The sequence below is a fragment of the Camelina sativa genome, chromosome 1 (assembly GCF_000633955.1).
Source record: "Camelina sativa cultivar DH55 chromosome 1, Cs, whole genome shotgun sequence".
NCBI classification, from domain to species: Eukaryota; Viridiplantae; Streptophyta; class Magnoliopsida; order Brassicales; family Brassicaceae; genus Camelina; species Camelina sativa.
In genome coordinates this window covers 22,193,391-22,209,675 of record NC_025685.1, presented here as the reverse complement: position 1 = coordinate 22,209,675, position 16,285 = coordinate 22,193,391, and the positions used below count along the sequence as shown (strand labels likewise).

General features: G+C 37.3%; 3 protein-coding genes across 4 annotated transcripts; 1 reads left to right on the top strand and 2 right to left on the bottom strand.

Moving 5' to 3' along the window:
* On the top strand, nt 1,268–3,780 carry LOC104701367 (glucan endo-1,3-beta-glucosidase 8-like). Of its 2 annotated transcripts, XM_010417047.2 has the most exons (4): nt 1,268–1,381; nt 1,631–1,954; nt 2,425–2,924; nt 3,016–3,780. In XM_010417047.2, the coding sequence occupies exons 2-4, from the start codon at nt 1,632–1,634 to the stop codon at nt 3,624–3,626; spliced, it is 1,434 nt and encodes a 477-aa protein (XP_010415349.1). In that variant the 5' UTR covers nt 1,268–1,381; nt 1,631; the 3' UTR covers nt 3,627–3,780. The 2 variants fall into 2 exon arrangements, with proteins under 2 accessions (XP_010415349.1, XP_010415358.1); XM_010417056.1 differs by lacking the exons at nt 1,268–1,381; nt 1,631–1,954 and adding an exon at nt 2,089–2,255.
* Nucleotides 4,457–5,292, bottom strand: LOC104710742 (UPF0725 protein At4g11700-like). Its single transcript, XM_010427395.1, has 2 exons — nt 5,224–5,292; nt 4,457–4,855 (listed from the first exon to the last, which is right to left on the bottom strand). The coding sequence occupies exons 1-2, from the start codon at nt 5,290–5,292 to the stop codon at nt 4,457–4,459; spliced, it is 468 nt and encodes a 155-aa protein (XP_010425697.1).
* LOC104701358 (THO complex subunit 6-like) lies at nt 5,131–8,075 on the bottom strand. Its single transcript, XM_010417030.2, has 11 exons — nt 7,653–8,075; nt 7,492–7,568; nt 7,361–7,406; nt 7,189–7,249; nt 7,052–7,105; nt 6,868–6,948; nt 6,728–6,767; nt 6,361–6,461; nt 6,093–6,203; nt 5,720–5,836; nt 5,131–5,476 (listed from the first exon to the last, which is right to left on the bottom strand). Exons 1-11 carry the CDS (start codon nt 7,982–7,984, stop codon nt 5,387–5,389), a joined length of 1,110 nt encoding a protein of 369 aa, XP_010415332.1. The 5' UTR covers nt 7,985–8,075; the 3' UTR covers nt 5,131–5,386.

Sequence of the window (16,285 nt, the reverse complement as noted above, 5' to 3'; positions counted from 1 at the left end):
ATACTTTCTTACAATATCCACCACACAATAAGAATTATGAAGTTGAAATGATCCATATCTAATTATCTATTATGTCTCCGGTTATCTCACATATTCATGTATCATTTTTAATAATTTATAAAGATCAGTATGATATTTAAAGATCAATATAATTATCAATTTATAAAGTCTATTTTGTTTTTTGATCCAATAGATAAATATGTAAAGATCAATATAATATTTATTTTATTTATGATTTGAGTTTTTTGAAAACAAAAAGAACTTAATTAAAAAATTGGTCTTTCTGTTTTAATCAAAATGAAAAATGATCCTAAAAAGAAATCATATTTAACTGGAAGTGAAATATAAAAAATAATATAATTTTAAAAATGTCATTTAACTAAATTCTCTTAAGATGAAACCATTAATATAAAATCTAGCACTACAAATTAAACTGATGAGTGAAAAAAAAAAACCAAAAAGATATAAGTTATCCTAGGGGTTTTAAAAGATCTTGTTCATATAATTTTATAAGAAAACTAATTTAGTTTGTCACTTCAAAAGAAATATTTTTCATTTTGAAATATTATGTGTGAGTGTTGAGTTTATATCAACAAACAACAAAATCATGTGAATTATGATTGGGCCACTTGGTATTCCTTTTAGTTTAAGTTATAACAAATTAAAATATTTATTTATAATTAACTCACTTTTAAAGGAATGAAACTCCATTTAACTCTACATTTAACTCAAATATAACCCCTATCCAATAATTCTACATTAATTCATTTTTCCTACTAACTTATTTATCTTTCAAGAGAACATTTTTTGGTAAATTTTATAATATTTTATAATTATTTTGGTTAGCTAAACTTATAGTCATATATAAATATATTAAACTTTGAAATGAGAAATATTTTATACACAATAATTTTATATGTAGTTACTAAATTTTATAGTGACATTAAAAAAAAACTCTTTAATTTAGTTAATAACCACTATATATCAATTTGTAATAATTCTTTTTTGGTATTGTGTTAATCTTCTCACCAACCTCTGTCCCACAATCTCTCGTATCTTACACATTCTCTATTACATACAACATCATATTTTTCTAATTTTAAATAGTAAATGTATTAGTTATCAAACATCATATTTTTCCAATTTACTTATCAAACAAAATTTTTTTTTGGGGTTAATTTTGGCTTTTACCAAATTGTCTCGTAGGCTTCCAATAAATTAAAGTCTCTTGCTCAGTCAGAAACTTTCAAGACCCAATTACAAATTTATTGGAAGCCTACGAGAGAAGAGAAGAAAGGGGAAAGCTTTTTCCCAGAAACAGTAAAAGGGTGAAAAAAAGACTCAATCTTTTGATTGACGACAAGTAGTCTCAGTGAGAAAGGTCTCTTTCCCAATCTCACATTTTGTTTAAAAATCTTATCTTCGGCTTTATTTTTGTGTTATCTCGTAGATTCTGCGTGTAAAGCTTTGAACTTTCTGATGTTTGGATTGAACTGCATTTAGGAAACTGTTTATATTGCTGGGTTTTAATGAGATTTTACAAATGTTCTAGTTAAGGGGTTTTGTTAGTAGTATTCACGTTTGAATTTTGGGTAAAAAATCTCTAGTAAGCTCTTTACTTGTATCTCAGGATGATGAATCTGTTGGCCCTCTTTGTTGGATTTGGAATCATGGGTATTGTGGTAGATGGGTTGGGTGTGAACTGGGGAACAATGGCTACACATAAGCTACCTCCAAAGACAGTGGTTCAAATGCTTAAGGACAATAACATCAACAAAGTTAAGCTTTTTGATGCGGATGAGACCACTATGGGTGCACTTGCCGGCTCGGGTCTTGAAGTTATGGTTGCTATTCCTAATAATCAGCTTAAAGTCATGGGAAGCTATGACCGAGCCAAAGATTGGGTTCGTCAGAATGTAACTCGTTATAACTTCGATGGTGGTGTCAATATCACGTTAGTGAGTTTCTCCCTCTCTTTCTCAGTTTGATTGTTATCGATTGGTTCTTAAATTTGTCTGGTTGTGATATCAAATCTCTGCAAATGTTACTCTTGTAAGAACACTTAGAGAAATTGTATGTATNAAGCTTTTTGATGCGGATGAGACCACTATGGGTGCACTTGCCGGCTCGGGTCTTGAAGTTATGGTTGCTATTCCTAATAATCAGCTTAAAGTCATGGGAAGCTATGACCGAGCCAAAGATTGGGTTCGTCAGAATGTCACTCGTTATAACTTCGATGGTGGTGTCAATATCACGTTAGTGAGTTTCTCCCTCTCTTTCTCAGTTTGATTGTTATCGATTGGTTCTTAAATTTGTCTGGTTGTGATATCAAATCTCTGCAAATGTTACTCTTGTAAGAACACTTAGAGAAATTGTATGTATATGTCTCAGTGAAGCTTATCTCTTGTGGATGTGTATTTTCAGGTCTGTAGCTGTTGGGAATGAGCCATTCCTCAAATCATACAACGGATCATTTATAAACCTCACATTCCCTGCACTTCAGAACATCCAAAACGCTTTAAACGAAGCCGGACTAGGCAACTCCGTCAAAGCGACAGTTCCTTTAAACGCTGATGTCTATGATTCACCAGCAAGCAATCCTGTGCCATATGCAGGAAGATTCCGTCCTGATATCATCGGTCCAATGACTCAAATTGTTGACTTTCTTGGCAATAACAGCGCTCCCATCGCAATTAACATCTACCCTTTTTTAAGTCTCTATGGGAATGATGATTTCCCAATTAACTATGCCTTCTTCGATGGCGCTCCACCAGTAGATGACAATGGTATTGATTACACAAACGTTTTCGATGCAAATTTCGACACCTTGGTATCGTCATTGAAAGCTGTTGGTCATGGAGATATGCCAATCATTGTTGGAGAAGTCGGCTGGCCGACAGAGGGTGACAAACATGCAAATAGTGGTAGATATCTAACATTTTTTCAGTGCTTTAGGTACAATGTCACATTCATGAAATGTTTTTAAAATTTGATTTTTACAACGGGTGTTCACAGGCAATGCATACAGATTCTACAATGGTCTTTTACCAAGGCTTGGAACAAACAAAGGTACTCCATTGAGACCTACCTACATTGAGGTATACTTGTTCGGATTACTTGATGAGAATGCGAAAAGTATAGCACCTGGACCGTTCGAGCGCCACTGGGGACTATTTAAATTCGACGGGCAACCAAAGTTTCCTATAGATTTATCAGGTCAAGGACAGAACAAGTTGTTGATTGGTGCGCAAAACGTGACGTATCTATCCAGCAAGTGGTGTATGTTTAATCCAGATTCTAAAGATTTGACGAAACTTGCCGATAACATAAATTTCGCCTGCACTTACTCAGACTGCACGGCGCTTGGTTACGGGTCTTCTTGCAATGGTCTTGATGCAAATGGGAACGCTTCGTATGCGTTTAACATGTACTTTCAAGAGAAGAACCAGGATGAGAATGCTTGTGTCTTCCAAGGTATGGCCACCACTACCACACAGAACATATCTCAGGGACAATGCAATTTCCCTATTCAGATTGTTGCTTCCCAAGCTTCTTCTTCGTCTTCTCATTCTTTGGTTTTGTTGATCGCTGGAGTTTGGTTTCTCTTAACAGGGCTGATGTGTTGAGGTTTTAGTTTGGTGAGGTTTTCTTTATATATATGGAAACTATTTTTTTGTGGTGAAATTTATTTCCAAATATGAATATGTTTGCATTGTAAGAGAGGAGAATCATTGAGTTTGGAATATGAAGACTAGCATATATATATTTGATCAATCATAAGAAAACAGGACTCGCAAACGGCAGTGTTGCTTCTCTATCACAAGGGAGTTCGAGTAATGATTCTGTTAATTTAGACTACTTGTAGTCCCTATATTGTTTATTTTATAGTTTTTCAAAACGAAAATATGTTTCCCTCAAAAATTAAAGACGCTCTTCTCTTTCAATATATTATTATTACTTGGATTTTAACTTGGGATCGATCATCGACAAGGAGGTTTCGTCTCTATGCACGACGAATCCGTTGCAGTGATGACGTTTTGGAATAAATGACAAGTCGAAGATTAAGCCACTGAAAGGGTAGAAAGAAGAAGACAGATATACTAAAATTGCCTTCTGAAAGTAAGAAGAATGCTTCCAAATCCTTTCCTTCGTTAAGTAGATAAGCAGAGCAACAATCTTAAAAAATCCACACAACACAAAAAGCAATCGGAACACACGAGATAACTTAGTTGACCAATCTCAAGCAGAACAACACACTTAGTTAAAATCTACAAAAAGTTGCACAAAAGCAAATCCACATAACAATCCTAAGGCACCAAATAACTTAGTCAACGGGTTCATTATTCGGATCCACAAATTCAAATGGATCAAATATTGTGCAGACGACAAGCCAGCTTCATATCTGATTTGAGAGCGCTATGAGTACAACCCCACCAATGTCCGTTGAAACCATCCATCATGTCTGAATGTCCTGTGGAATCTCTATGTCCTCCGAGCCATGCACAGCTGTCTTCTGGGATTCCCCGATCCCTAATAATCTGATGCTGTGAGTGCGACCCACGAGCCTAAAGACTTCCGTATGGTCATCCAAGATTCTTCTGACAACAGCAACACGATCAACATCGTCGCCAGCCCGAGCCTTGCATGAGTCTGTGTACCTAATGTAGAAAATAGCATCATAGGCGCCAAGTCCCTCGGTAATGGGCAACACATGTTCTCGTGGAGTTTCCATAGCCACTCTAAGAATCTTCAAATTGGCCACACCAAATCTGCTATGCGTCCTATTAGCTGTGGCAACTGCGAGTTCCAAATACAAACGAATCCAGTCATTTTTCTTCACCTCTGATTTTTTCAGCTGTCCAAAACGAAAAGAAAAACTAAAATAAATATGTTTGTTGATTGACCATAAATAAGCGGAAAAGAAAACCATACATTGATTTTTTACAACGGGTGTTTGCATTGTAAAAGAGGAGAATCATTGAGTTTGGAATGTGAAGACTAGCATTTATTTGATCAATCAATGAGTTTGGAATGTGAAGACTAGCATTTATTTCGTCAATGATTTGATCAATCGTTGGATCAATCAATCATAAGAAAGTAGGACTCGCAAAATTTGAAACTCAACGGCAGTTAATGTACGTGATCAGACTAAACCGGTTCAACAATGTCATTTAAAAGGTTTCAAATTCGGTAGCAACTACTGAACCACAACAAACCAATTACATTGAACCAAACAACTATTCCGTCTATAGTCATATCAAACCAAACCAAACCAAAAGACTGCCTCCCCATTCCCCAACCTTCTGATCATATATGTCAAACGGGATCTTGAAATCTTTTTCAGAAGCAGGAGTATCGAGCCAAAACCGAGAAATCGTAAGGAGTTTTACAGTGAGCTGCTACGGAATGTGCAGAGATGGCTTCCAAATTGAGAGATGACATCAACAAGACCTCCATAACCTCCCACAGCAACTACCTGCAGAATACAAAAGCATTGGATTAACGGTTACACATCGAGTGTCTACTCCAAAAGAGTTAACAAATTCACATAACATATATCGACCTTTTTAAAGTGATAAGCAAACAAATGTATATTGATCGTAAAGAGAACTAACTAACATGGCGTTATCTCTGGATATATCATATATCGACCTTTTAAAGTGATAAGCAAACACATGTATATTGTAAAAGGGGAGAAAAGAAGGAATTGGAAACATACCCCTGCTGGATGCATGGAAATGGAAAATACTGAACAAGGAGCACAGTGAATTTGAGAAAGCAAAGCTCCATTTAAGTCAAAACGCCTTAGAAGTGGCTCTGCTCCTACAGTCAAAATCTGATAATGCGATACTTGTTAGACAAAGCCATTTTTTTTTTTTTAAAAAAAGATGTCCAACTTTGTCATAGGAATTGAAACTGTGTGGACCTCTATATCTAGTTTAGAAAAGACGGTAATTTTTTTTTTATCAATTTAGTTAAAGAGAGATGATTCATAGAGATACTACATAGACCTATTAAGCCTTTATAAACAAATAACACCTACGGCATCTCCGACTTTAAATTACACCGCTATCTAATCTTGTTCTGCTTACTTGCTTTTCATCAAACATCACATCCTGTACATGTGCAGGGACGGATATCGTTGATACGCATTCTGAGGCAGGAAGATTCCATAAAGCTAAACTCTTACCCTGTCCACAAACCTGAAATGCGCCAGTAGCAATAACAGTAAATGCCCAGTCTTTAAACTTCAAAGTGATTCACCAGGAAAAAGGAACTATATTCTTAGGTTAGTGGAGCCGTGGAGGCAATAACCCCTTTGAAAAATATAATGAGATTATTCATTTGCTTAATTCTTACCAACCAGCTTTCACTTCCATCGAGGGCCATAGAACTAATGCGAAGGCGGGAATTTTTATCCTGGGAACCAATTACTCTAATGCATTTCCCCGTTTTGCAATCTGTTTGACAAAACAGAAGAAAGCCTTGAGTGTACAAAGCTTAGTCTAGACAAGTAAAGTATACCACATCCACATGTACCGTAACCTAAAACTAAACGTGGTGAAGAATGTTTTGTAACCACCAAATGAATTCAACAAAAATGAGGAGCATTATATCTGAAGTACCAACATGAGGACTAAATGATTTTGAAAGTTCTATAACCACAGATGATCCAAACATAATACTAGAAACTACAGCATTATAAAGAGGAACGTGAGAACAATACCCCAGATTCTTGCAGTCCCATCCTCTGAACCCGTCAATATCTGGAGCAAAAGACTTAGCATGATCAGACAAAAATGCCAAATGTGGAACTTAGACACGGATAGGAATGTGCATTTCTAATAGTTATGGAAACACCATTACCTGACTTGCAGAGCTACGAGAAACTACAGTATGCAAATAGTCTGAATGCCCCTTGAAGGTCATTTTGATTTTACCACTCTCCTGAAAATGTCAAAAAAATTTAGGTAGCTTAGAATGTAGATGTCTCGAATATCACATACTGTAGAAGTACAGCGATAGACATTCACAACGATCAAATACATACCACGTCCCAACAGTATGCGCAAGAATCACCAGCTGCCGTGAATACACTTCCTGACTATCATAAACGAAAAATGAGGGAAGGGGCGAACATTCAACCCGGAACAAAACAATGAGATATATAGAAATAAAAGTTCCAACCTGAGGATCAACAGAAATGGCATTGATCTCAGGCATTGGTGAAAGAGCACCCCAAGGACCTCTATGAGAAAAGAAAACGAATGATGGTTATAGCATCAATTGATACTGACATTTCACAACTTTAGTTATAGCATTTGCACTAAGAGAGTGGAATCAAATGGACATGACTCACTTGTGTTGTGGATTAGTCAATTCAATCAATGGCTTCGCATGATTCTCTGTATATCACAAGAAAAGAACCACCAAGCTCTTAGTTTAATCTTTAATATCCAAGAAACCACAAAGAATAAATGGTGTACACACCTTCCAAATGAAGTGATGCTTCTGATTCAGAAAATTCTTTCCATCTCCATCCTCGGACTCTACCATCATCACCACAACTACACAAATCCAGATCGAAATTTTCAAATTACAATTTCAAAGAACCAACAAAGAAGGGTTTAGTTTTTTAGTCTCTAATTTACCTGAGGAGCAAAGCATCTTCGTCTTCACCGTAGAACTTGACATCATAAGCAGGGCCATCGTGTGCCCAAACCACTCTCTCAGGTTCAGCCACCATAACATCCTGACCTTTCGAGTAGCCAAAACTCGCCGGTTGAGAAACAAGCGAGTTCAGAGAATGGAAAGCTAAGGTCCCATTGCTGGAAGCAACGACAAAGGCGTCCGGATTAGGGATTCTCGCCGGAACAGGAGGAGCCCAGGCGGTTCTGAATACTGTACGCGTCTGTATCTCTCGCTCCTTCAGTATTGCTTCTCTATACTCATCTTCATTCCAGTTTGTAGCGTCTCCGTACATTTTCCTCTGTTTCTACTTCCGGTGATACTCTTCTTGCAGAACGCCGGTGATAAACACCACCAGTGGTTTGGTGAAGGTGGAGGAATTTCTAAACCGGCCGATTTAGGAATTCTATTAAATATATACTCTTAGTCCCTTAATTATTTTTGTATTTAACATTTTGTCAGCTATTTTTCTCAGCGTGCAACTAACTCCTCATGTCTTTGATGGCCAATCTTGCGAAGTTCTCCTGAAACAGCTCTGTTCGGTTTCAACATGTCTCGTTCACTGGTTGCTAGCGGACCTCTCTCCATGGGCCTCCTCTAGATCAAACTCTCTTTGGTTGGTCTGGTCACTTTCATGGCTCCAACGTAGGTCTGGGTGTTCGGATATCGGATCAGCTTCGGTTCGAATATTTTAGATTTCAATTTTTTTGGATATTGGCTCTAACATCCATTCAAATATTTATAAAATTTGGATTGGTTTGGTTAGGATAATTCTGATTTTGAATCAGTTTAGATATATTTTCGATAACCAAAACTAAACCAAAAATTATTGGATAAGGTATTATTCAAATACTTTTTAATCCAATTGTATCCAAAAAATTATACTAACCGAGTATATTTAAAAATAAAATAAAACAAATGACAAGTTCAAAGTTCAAAATAACATAAAACCAATACATAAAAGTGCAACGTACTAACATCTAAAGTGAGACATAAGACTCTGTCAATGCAAAAAAAAGTCAAAACCAAAGTAAACAATAACGTATATATAGGAGTATCTACGATTCATATATATCGTATATAGTTAGATGTGTATATCTACTCTTATCAAGTTGTTTATTATATTTTCGGTTATATTCGGATATCTATTGGATATCGGTTTGGATCGGATATCATCCGATATCCAAAAGTAATGAAAACAAAAATCGATCTGTTATTCTATGGGTATTTTCGAATCGGATTTGGTTCTGATTTTCGGATGATTTTATGCCTAAGCCTAGCTCTAAAGTCTAACCATTAGAAAAGTAATTATGCTATGGGTAATCATTTAGGTCTAGTAATTAATCATGATATATACTGTTCTTTGTATAAGTCATGGTACAAATGGTAATGTGTACAAAAAAAATTGTATGAGTTTCTAGGGTTCGAATCTAGCTCCCCTTAACAATATGTTGTTCAAAATATTTTATATTTCATATTATGCAGTTTTTCGCAAGTTGATTTGTTCAATTATTTTGTACATGGAAGATGAATTTACAAACAAACGGTATTGCAATTCAAAAAAGCTAAATATTTTCTATGGAGATATTGATCTACCACGTAAAAGTTGGTAACTAATGAATGCTTGAAACGGCGATGTTTCTAGAAACGTATTAAGGGGGACGCTTATGTTGTGCTTGCGTGAGACACAAACACACATGAACAATAGAATGTGGAAGGGGAATAAAATCGGAGCCAGCGCTGAGATTTTGGTGGCTAAAACATAATTTTTTAAGTACATATAATTTTGGCGGCCTCAACCCAAGCTGGTGCTCCCATAATATTTTAACTCTCATAATCATTCTCTATAATAATTAATTAATTATCTAATATATAATTTTAATTAAAAAAGTTTGGCTAAAACATTTAGACAAAATACATGAATTCTCCATTTAAATATTTAGTTTACATTTAGTTAGTAAAAAATATAATTCTTAAAAACTCTCAAAATATTTTCAAAATAGTCAAATATTTTTGTGGAATAATTTATTTGACAACCAATAATTGTGTTGTTTATGTAGAAAATGGTGATTAGTCGGCATAGTATTTAACACGTGTGATACGACATGACAATTTATTTTTTATATAATCATAATTTAATCATTTTAAATATATATAATTTTTTAATATGGATGGTGTTAGCAAAATGATAAAATAATGATTATCTTTGTTATAGCATCAAATTAATAACATTTTAAAATTCTATCCATATCAACCCAAACTGTGTCACCATATAACCAACTGCGGATCTAGTAAAAAGTTAGGAGGCTTAGCTGACCCCTAATATTTAAAATTCGGGGGTTTAGTCCTTAAAATTTATCATATATATAATTTTTTTTTCTGTTTTTGTACCTCTTAAAATTACAAATAGTATGTGTCTAATGTTTAAAGTTTTGTTCAATTTCTTTATATTTTGACTTTATTATTTACATGTTTTACATATATTTTATGTATTTGACCCGTGGTTTTTTTATAAACAAAAATTTTCTTGAGTTATTGTTTCTAAAATCTTTAATAACAATTTTACATTATATATTGACTCGGGTAAAAATCAATTCTCGGTACGGCAGTGCATAAAACGCTCTCCTTTAAATTTCAAATATTTTTTTTAAAAATGTAAATGTTAATAATATTGTAAACTTTTGATATTATAAAAATTTATTATATTTGTGCGCTCGAAGATTTCTATGACTAAAATATAGAGAAATTCCTTTAAATACCACTAAAAAAATTTATTTTTTCCAAAAATACCACATTTTAGTTTTTTTTTCCAAAAATACCACAAAAGTTTTTTTTTCCAAAATTACCACAAACACAAAAATTGATTTTTAAGAATGTAGAATTTTTTTTTTAGGTTTGGGTTGACACATTTAGTTTTAGGGTATAGTTTTTAGGGATAGGGTTTAGTATTTAGAATTTAGGAATTAGTTTTTTATATCAGAACTTTAATTTAATTATGTGATATTTTTGGAAAAATTTACATTTTAGTGGTATTTTTGGGAAAAAAACTAAATTATGGTATTTTGAAATAAAAACCTATTTTAGTAGTATTTATGACAATTGCCGTAAAATATATGTAGTTAAGTTTTCTTTTCATTTACTGTATTTGTTTAGCTGTATTTTTTAATATTTTTGTGTTTCTCTCTCGTAGACATGGAAGTCGGCTTCTAAGGTTTTGATTTGGTTTTCGATCTGGTTTTGATTGGGTTTTGATGAGGGTGGATCTTGCCTTGAGATCCTCTGTGGTTGATTCGGTTTTGCTGGAATACGATTTTGTAGATCTGCGATGGAGATTTTCGGGTCCTGGGTTTCTTACATTGAGGGTTTACCGGGTATCTCTATATCTTTGTTTGGATTCACAGGGAGGTTCTATGGAGGAGCGCTTTTCCGTTAATTTCCTTTTTGTGTTGTGGTATTCTGGCGATGATATCGGGTTCGTCGATTTGGTATAGATTCGTTTAGATTGGAGCGAGAGGGTGTTGACTCAGGGGATCAGAGATTATGCCTCGAGGATTCTTTTGGCTCCTCTAGTTTTTGATTGCGGCTTATCATGGGCGGTAAATCAGGGTCGAGAAATCAAAATATGGTTTTTGGGGATGGAATTTGTGGCGTCAACCTATAGGTTTTATCGCGGGGGATCTCGGTAGCGGTTCTTGCGGGATGGAGGTTTTCTCTCCTAAAGTTGCTCCGGCATTAAGTGACAGTGGGGTTTGGTCTTCCGCGACTGTCTATAAAGATTGTTCACGGTCTGTGTCTATTCCTCATCCTACATTGCTTCAACAAGCTTGTCTATTTACTTGTCTTTGGTTTCTTTTTGAGTGTTACGGGGGTTGTCTTTTATCTCGGAGCGGGTGCATTTTCTGGTATTGGTTACCATCGTGGGTCATGTCTCAAAGTGCTTTGTTGCTTCAGGGTATGAAAGGGAGTTCGTCAGGGTCAGGGGGTAAGCTGAAGATTAAGGTGCCTCAGTTTGATAATACGGCATTGATTGAGGGTTATGTGATACGATTTGCTTATAGAAAAGGATTTGATAGATTATAGAACTGGAATTACAAAAGGAACTGAGGATTTTGTTAATGGAGCTCCTCCCACTCCCCCTAAAAGACCTCACCAAATACTCGATAAAGCTCTCTAACCCTCTCTACATTGTATATATAGATAGACAAAAGAAATAAGCTAAACCAGCCCCGGTTTACTCTCACACTAAACCTTTGTTAAGTTGATACTTAAGAAAAATATGATTAAGCCATTGAACTGCTTCTATCAATACCCCTGCCTTTGAAAACAACCTTGTCCTCAAGGTTGAAATGAGCAAACTGTTTAGCCAACCCCTTCTTTGAGCTTCCCAGGACATTCAAAATATGGCATCACTTCCCGCTTCAGCAACAACTCTTCATGCCCTGTTTTCAGATTGTCCCTGGCCTCCAAATCCAAATTCAGCTCTGATCTGACTTGGAGATTTTCCTTTAGCTGCGCCAACATTACGTCTCTTGCTTGTATCAGAGTCTCACACGTCAACATGTCTTCAATTTCGTCATGACTAATATTCTCTGCGAAAGAGGACACTGAACTAGGCAACATGATTATCTGTTTGGCCGTGACATCATCCAGTTGAAACACCATTTCTATCTCCCAAGGTTTTTGCTCCAGATAACGAATTTTCCACGCCATGCCATTCTTTTCTTTTTCCCGTTCAGCCACCTTGTTTAGATAGACAACAAGAAACCCCCTCTCCATCAGCTTAACTTCTATTTTTCCACTAANCTGTTACCGCTTCAACCTCTCAGGTCCCTGTCTCGGGGGATGGTCAAGTTCAACTTGGTACAAGTGATGTGGGACACACCTTTACGGCTGATGAGCAGAAAATGCTTGATGACTTTCTGGGTCCTAATGTGGATGAGGCTGTTGCTACGGGTGATCCTCCTGTGGAGTCATTGTCGGTTCTTGCACAAGGTGTTAACAAGAGGGTGTGTAAGGCTTTGTTTCCTGGTGCTGGTGATGCGAGTGTCACGGAGCCAGGCTCCATGAGTCTGTCGCAGCAAGTGGTACATTTCTCTGATGATCTCAGTGCATTGTTAGGCCCGGAGTTTCCTCTCAGTGAGGATCAAACCTTGGGTTTCATGGACACTATCATGGAGGAGCAAGATGCGGTGTCAGAGGGGCTTCCCCAGGAGGATTTTCTCCTCACGGATGAACAGGAAACAGATGAGCAGGTTGTGGAGAAGAGCACCGGTGAGGTGGATGTCCCTGATCAAGCAGTTAGTGAATCGGTTAGTGGTGTTATGGAGAAGGTCTCTAAGGACAAGTCACGGGGTGAAGAAGGAGGGGGAACATTGCCTCCTTTACGAGCCAAACAGGTCAAGCAAAAAAGTGCTCTCCCAGGTGCTAGTACTAAGAAGCGGAACATGTGCTCTTTAACATCTCCGCGTAAAAAGGTTGTTGCCAAGGGTGGTGGACCAAATGGGAAACTTGGTTCTCACCAAGGAGGGAAGCCTCCAACCCCATCCGCTGATTAATGGGTTTAGTTCGTAACGGGCAGCAAGAGAATGAGGACGCTGGTTACCTCACTTGGTCTTTCCTCCGGAAGCAAGCTTTGTTTTCTTTGGTTTTTTTGGCTTTCTCACTTTTTGTTTTTTGGAGTAAGTTATCAATGTCAGCTCCGTATGGTTGTCGTTGTATCTCGTTTTGGATTTTCTTTGTGGTTTTGGTTTGTATTATTCTGGGTTGTACCCGATGTTTTTTATTTATACAAGTAAGAATAAATCTCTGTTGGCCTCTTTTTTGGTACATTGGCTCAATTTTTTGTTTGTCTCCGTGTTGGGTTTCATATAGTTTAAATCACCTGTTGGTTAAGTTCAAATTATGGGGGTCCGGTTTTGGGCTCTTATTGGGCCTGCTAATCTTTCCCTCGGCAGCAAAGGTGTTCTATCCCCTTCGCATGCTTCTATATTTGCATGGTAAGGTTTTTAATTTCTGGATGTTTTCTTCCGTATTGGTTTTTTCCGGTACGTTGGGTTACGGATGTTCCATGGGTTTTGGGTGGCCTATTTTTGGGGATCTTCTTTTGAATATTATGTCGTTATGCTTCATGGTCATACGCTTCTCTTGAATATTGGGTATTTTTTGGGTATCTTTTTTTTCTGGACATTTGCTTTACGGCTTTTTTGGTGGTAATATGGTTTTCTTAGGAAGATTTGTAATATGGTTTACTTTTCAATTTTATATTATCTCCAGGGTGGGAGGGGATGTATTTGGGTGTTTTTACCCTAAAAAATCTTTATTTATTTCATGAATATTGTGAGTTGGAATTGTCAAGGCCTGGGTAATAAGGCTACAATTGGTAATCTTAGGGATTTATGGTCCAAACATCGGCCGGATTTTTTGTTCCTCATGGAGACCAAACAACCTACTTCTATTCTAGAAAAGTTTGTTGGTCATTTCGGATATAAGAATCTGAAAACAATTGATCCTATTGGTTATAGTGGTGGTATGGCTCTTTTTTATAATCAAGATGATTTTCAGGTATCGATTTTATTTGAGTCTAACAGATTAATCGATATTGAAGCGGTTTTCAAAGGCCGGATTATCCATTTAACTTTCGTTTATGGGGATCCCGTCCCTACGAATCGGTATATGGTGTGGGAATACCTTCTAAGAATTAGCTCTAATCGGGCCACCCATGGTTTTTGGTTGGGGATTTTAATGAGCTGACAGGGAACCATGAAAAACGGGGGGGGGGGGAGAAATTACGTCATCCTTCCTCTTTTCTTTCCTTTAATGGGATGATTCGGGATTGTGGCTTTTTGGAGTTTCCTTTTATTGGTGATTGTTTGTCTTGGAGGGGTTGGCGGGATAAAAACCTATATGCTGTCGGTTAGACAGAGCCTTAGGGAATGAGGATTGGCATGATTTGTTCCCGGATACGGTGACGGAGTATATACCAATGATAGCCTCTGATCATAAGCCTATAGTGGTTAATATTGGGGCTAAAAGGCCGCGGGGGAAGTGGAGTTTTATGTTTGACCGCCGCTAGATTGGTAAGGCGGGGCTGATGGATGCGATAGCATCGGGGTGGGATAGGGATTTGGATCAGGACTCAGATAACTTTGTGCAAAAAGTTGTGAATTGTCGGAAGGCGATTTCTCAGTGGCGTAAATCACAAGTCCCATACGGTAGGGAAACCATTGAGGACTTAAAGCGGCAGTTGGAGGTGGCTCTGGCAGATGACTCAATTCCTCCTTCTACAATCTCGGAATTGTAGAATCGTTTACGTCAAGCGTATGGGGATGAAGAGATCTACTGGTATCAAAAGAGTCGGAGTAAATGGATGAAATTGGGGGATAAGAATTCCAAATATTTCCATGCCTTAACAAAGCAGAGATGGGCTCATAATCGGATTACTGGTTTGTTTAATAGGGACGACATCTGGTCCACTGAGGATGTTGATATCTGTCACACGGCAGTCTCATATTTTGAAGATTTGTTCACTTCAACAAATCCAGAAATTTTTGACGAGGTCCTAAGGGAGGTCAATACGGTGATTACTGCCGAGGATAATGAGCGGCTCACAGGACCCGCTATGGAGGCTGAGGTCAAATCTGCTTTATTTACGATGCATCCGGATAAAGCCCCAGGCCCAGACGGGATGACAGCTTTATTTTTCCAAAAAGCATGGGGTATAGTTAAGACGGACCTTGTGGATTTGGTTAACAGGTTTTTAGTGGAGAGAGTTTTTGACAAGGACCTCAATCGGACTCATATTTGCCTTATTCCGAAGGTGGCAAAGCCAACTCGAATGGCAGAATTACGTCCGATTAGCCTGTGTAACGTTGGGTATAAGATCATTTCTAAGATTTTATGTCAGCGACTAAAGAGGGTTTTACCTGGTCTTATCTCCGAGACTCAATCGGCTTTTGTTCCGGGTCGGCTGATCTCGGATAATATCCTTATTGCTCAAGAGATGTTTCATGGCTTGCGTACAAACCCGTCTTGCAAAGGGAAATTTATGGCCATCAAAACAGACATGAGTAAGGCATACGATAGGGTTGAGTGGGATTTTGTGGCAGCTCTGTTATAGAAGATGGGGTTTGCAGAGTCATGGGTTTCATGGATAATGTTTTGTGTCACTTCAGTCGAGTATAGGGTTCGTATTAATGGCCAGCCGAATGGTTTGATAGTGCCACAGAGGGGGTTGCGGCAAGGTGATCCTTTATCTCCTTATTTGTTTATTTTATGCACAGAGGGGTTAATTGCTAATATACGGAAAGCAGAGAGGGAGAAGCTTATTACAGGGATAAAAGTGGCGAACAAATGTCCGCCAATTACGCATTTGTTGTTTGCCGATGATAATCTTTTCTTCTGTAAGGCGGACAGAGGACAATGTCGGGTTATCTTAGATATTCTAAAACAATATGAGTCTGTTTTGGGTCAACAAATAAATTTTACAAAATCCTCGGTACAATTTGGGCACAAGATTGATGAGGAGACAAAAACCGAGCTCCAGGATGTTCTCGGGATCACAACTTTGGGTGGTATGGGGTCCTATCTAGGTTTACCC

Bases quoted from the DNA above. Each gene is read 5' to 3' on its own strand.
- LOC104701358 (XM_010417030.2), bottom strand. From the start codon at position 7,984: ATGTACGGAGACGCTACAAACTGGAATGAAGATGAGTATAGAGAAGCA. The intron at 6,949-7,051 runs GTATGTATTTGA...TGACATTTTCAG, and splicing joins GCGCATACTGTTGGGACGTG to GAGAGTGGTAAAATCAAAAT. The intron at 6,462-6,727 runs GTATTGTTCTCA...TTTGTCAAACAG, and splicing joins TGGGACTGCAAGAATCTGGG to ATTGCAAAACGGGGAAATGC.
- LOC104710742 (XM_010427395.1), bottom strand. From the start codon at position 5,292: ATGGGGAGGCAGTCTTTTGGTTTGGTTTGGTTTGATATGACTATAGAC. The intron at 4,856-5,223 runs GTAATTGGTTTG...CGTTTTGGACAG, and splicing joins GAATAGTTGTTTGGTTCAAT to CTGAAAAAATCAGAGGTGAA.
- LOC104701367 (XM_010417047.2), top strand. From the start codon at position 1,632: ATGATGAATCTGTTGGCCCTCTTTGTTGGATTTGGAATCATGGGTATT. The intron at 1,955-2,424 runs GTTAGTGAGTTT...GTGTATTTTCAG, and splicing joins GATGGTGGTGTCAATATCAC to GTCTGTAGCTGTTGGGAATG. The intron at 2,925-3,015 runs GTAGATATCTAA...GGGTGTTCACAG, and splicing joins TGACAAACATGCAAATAGTG to GCAATGCATACAGATTCTAC.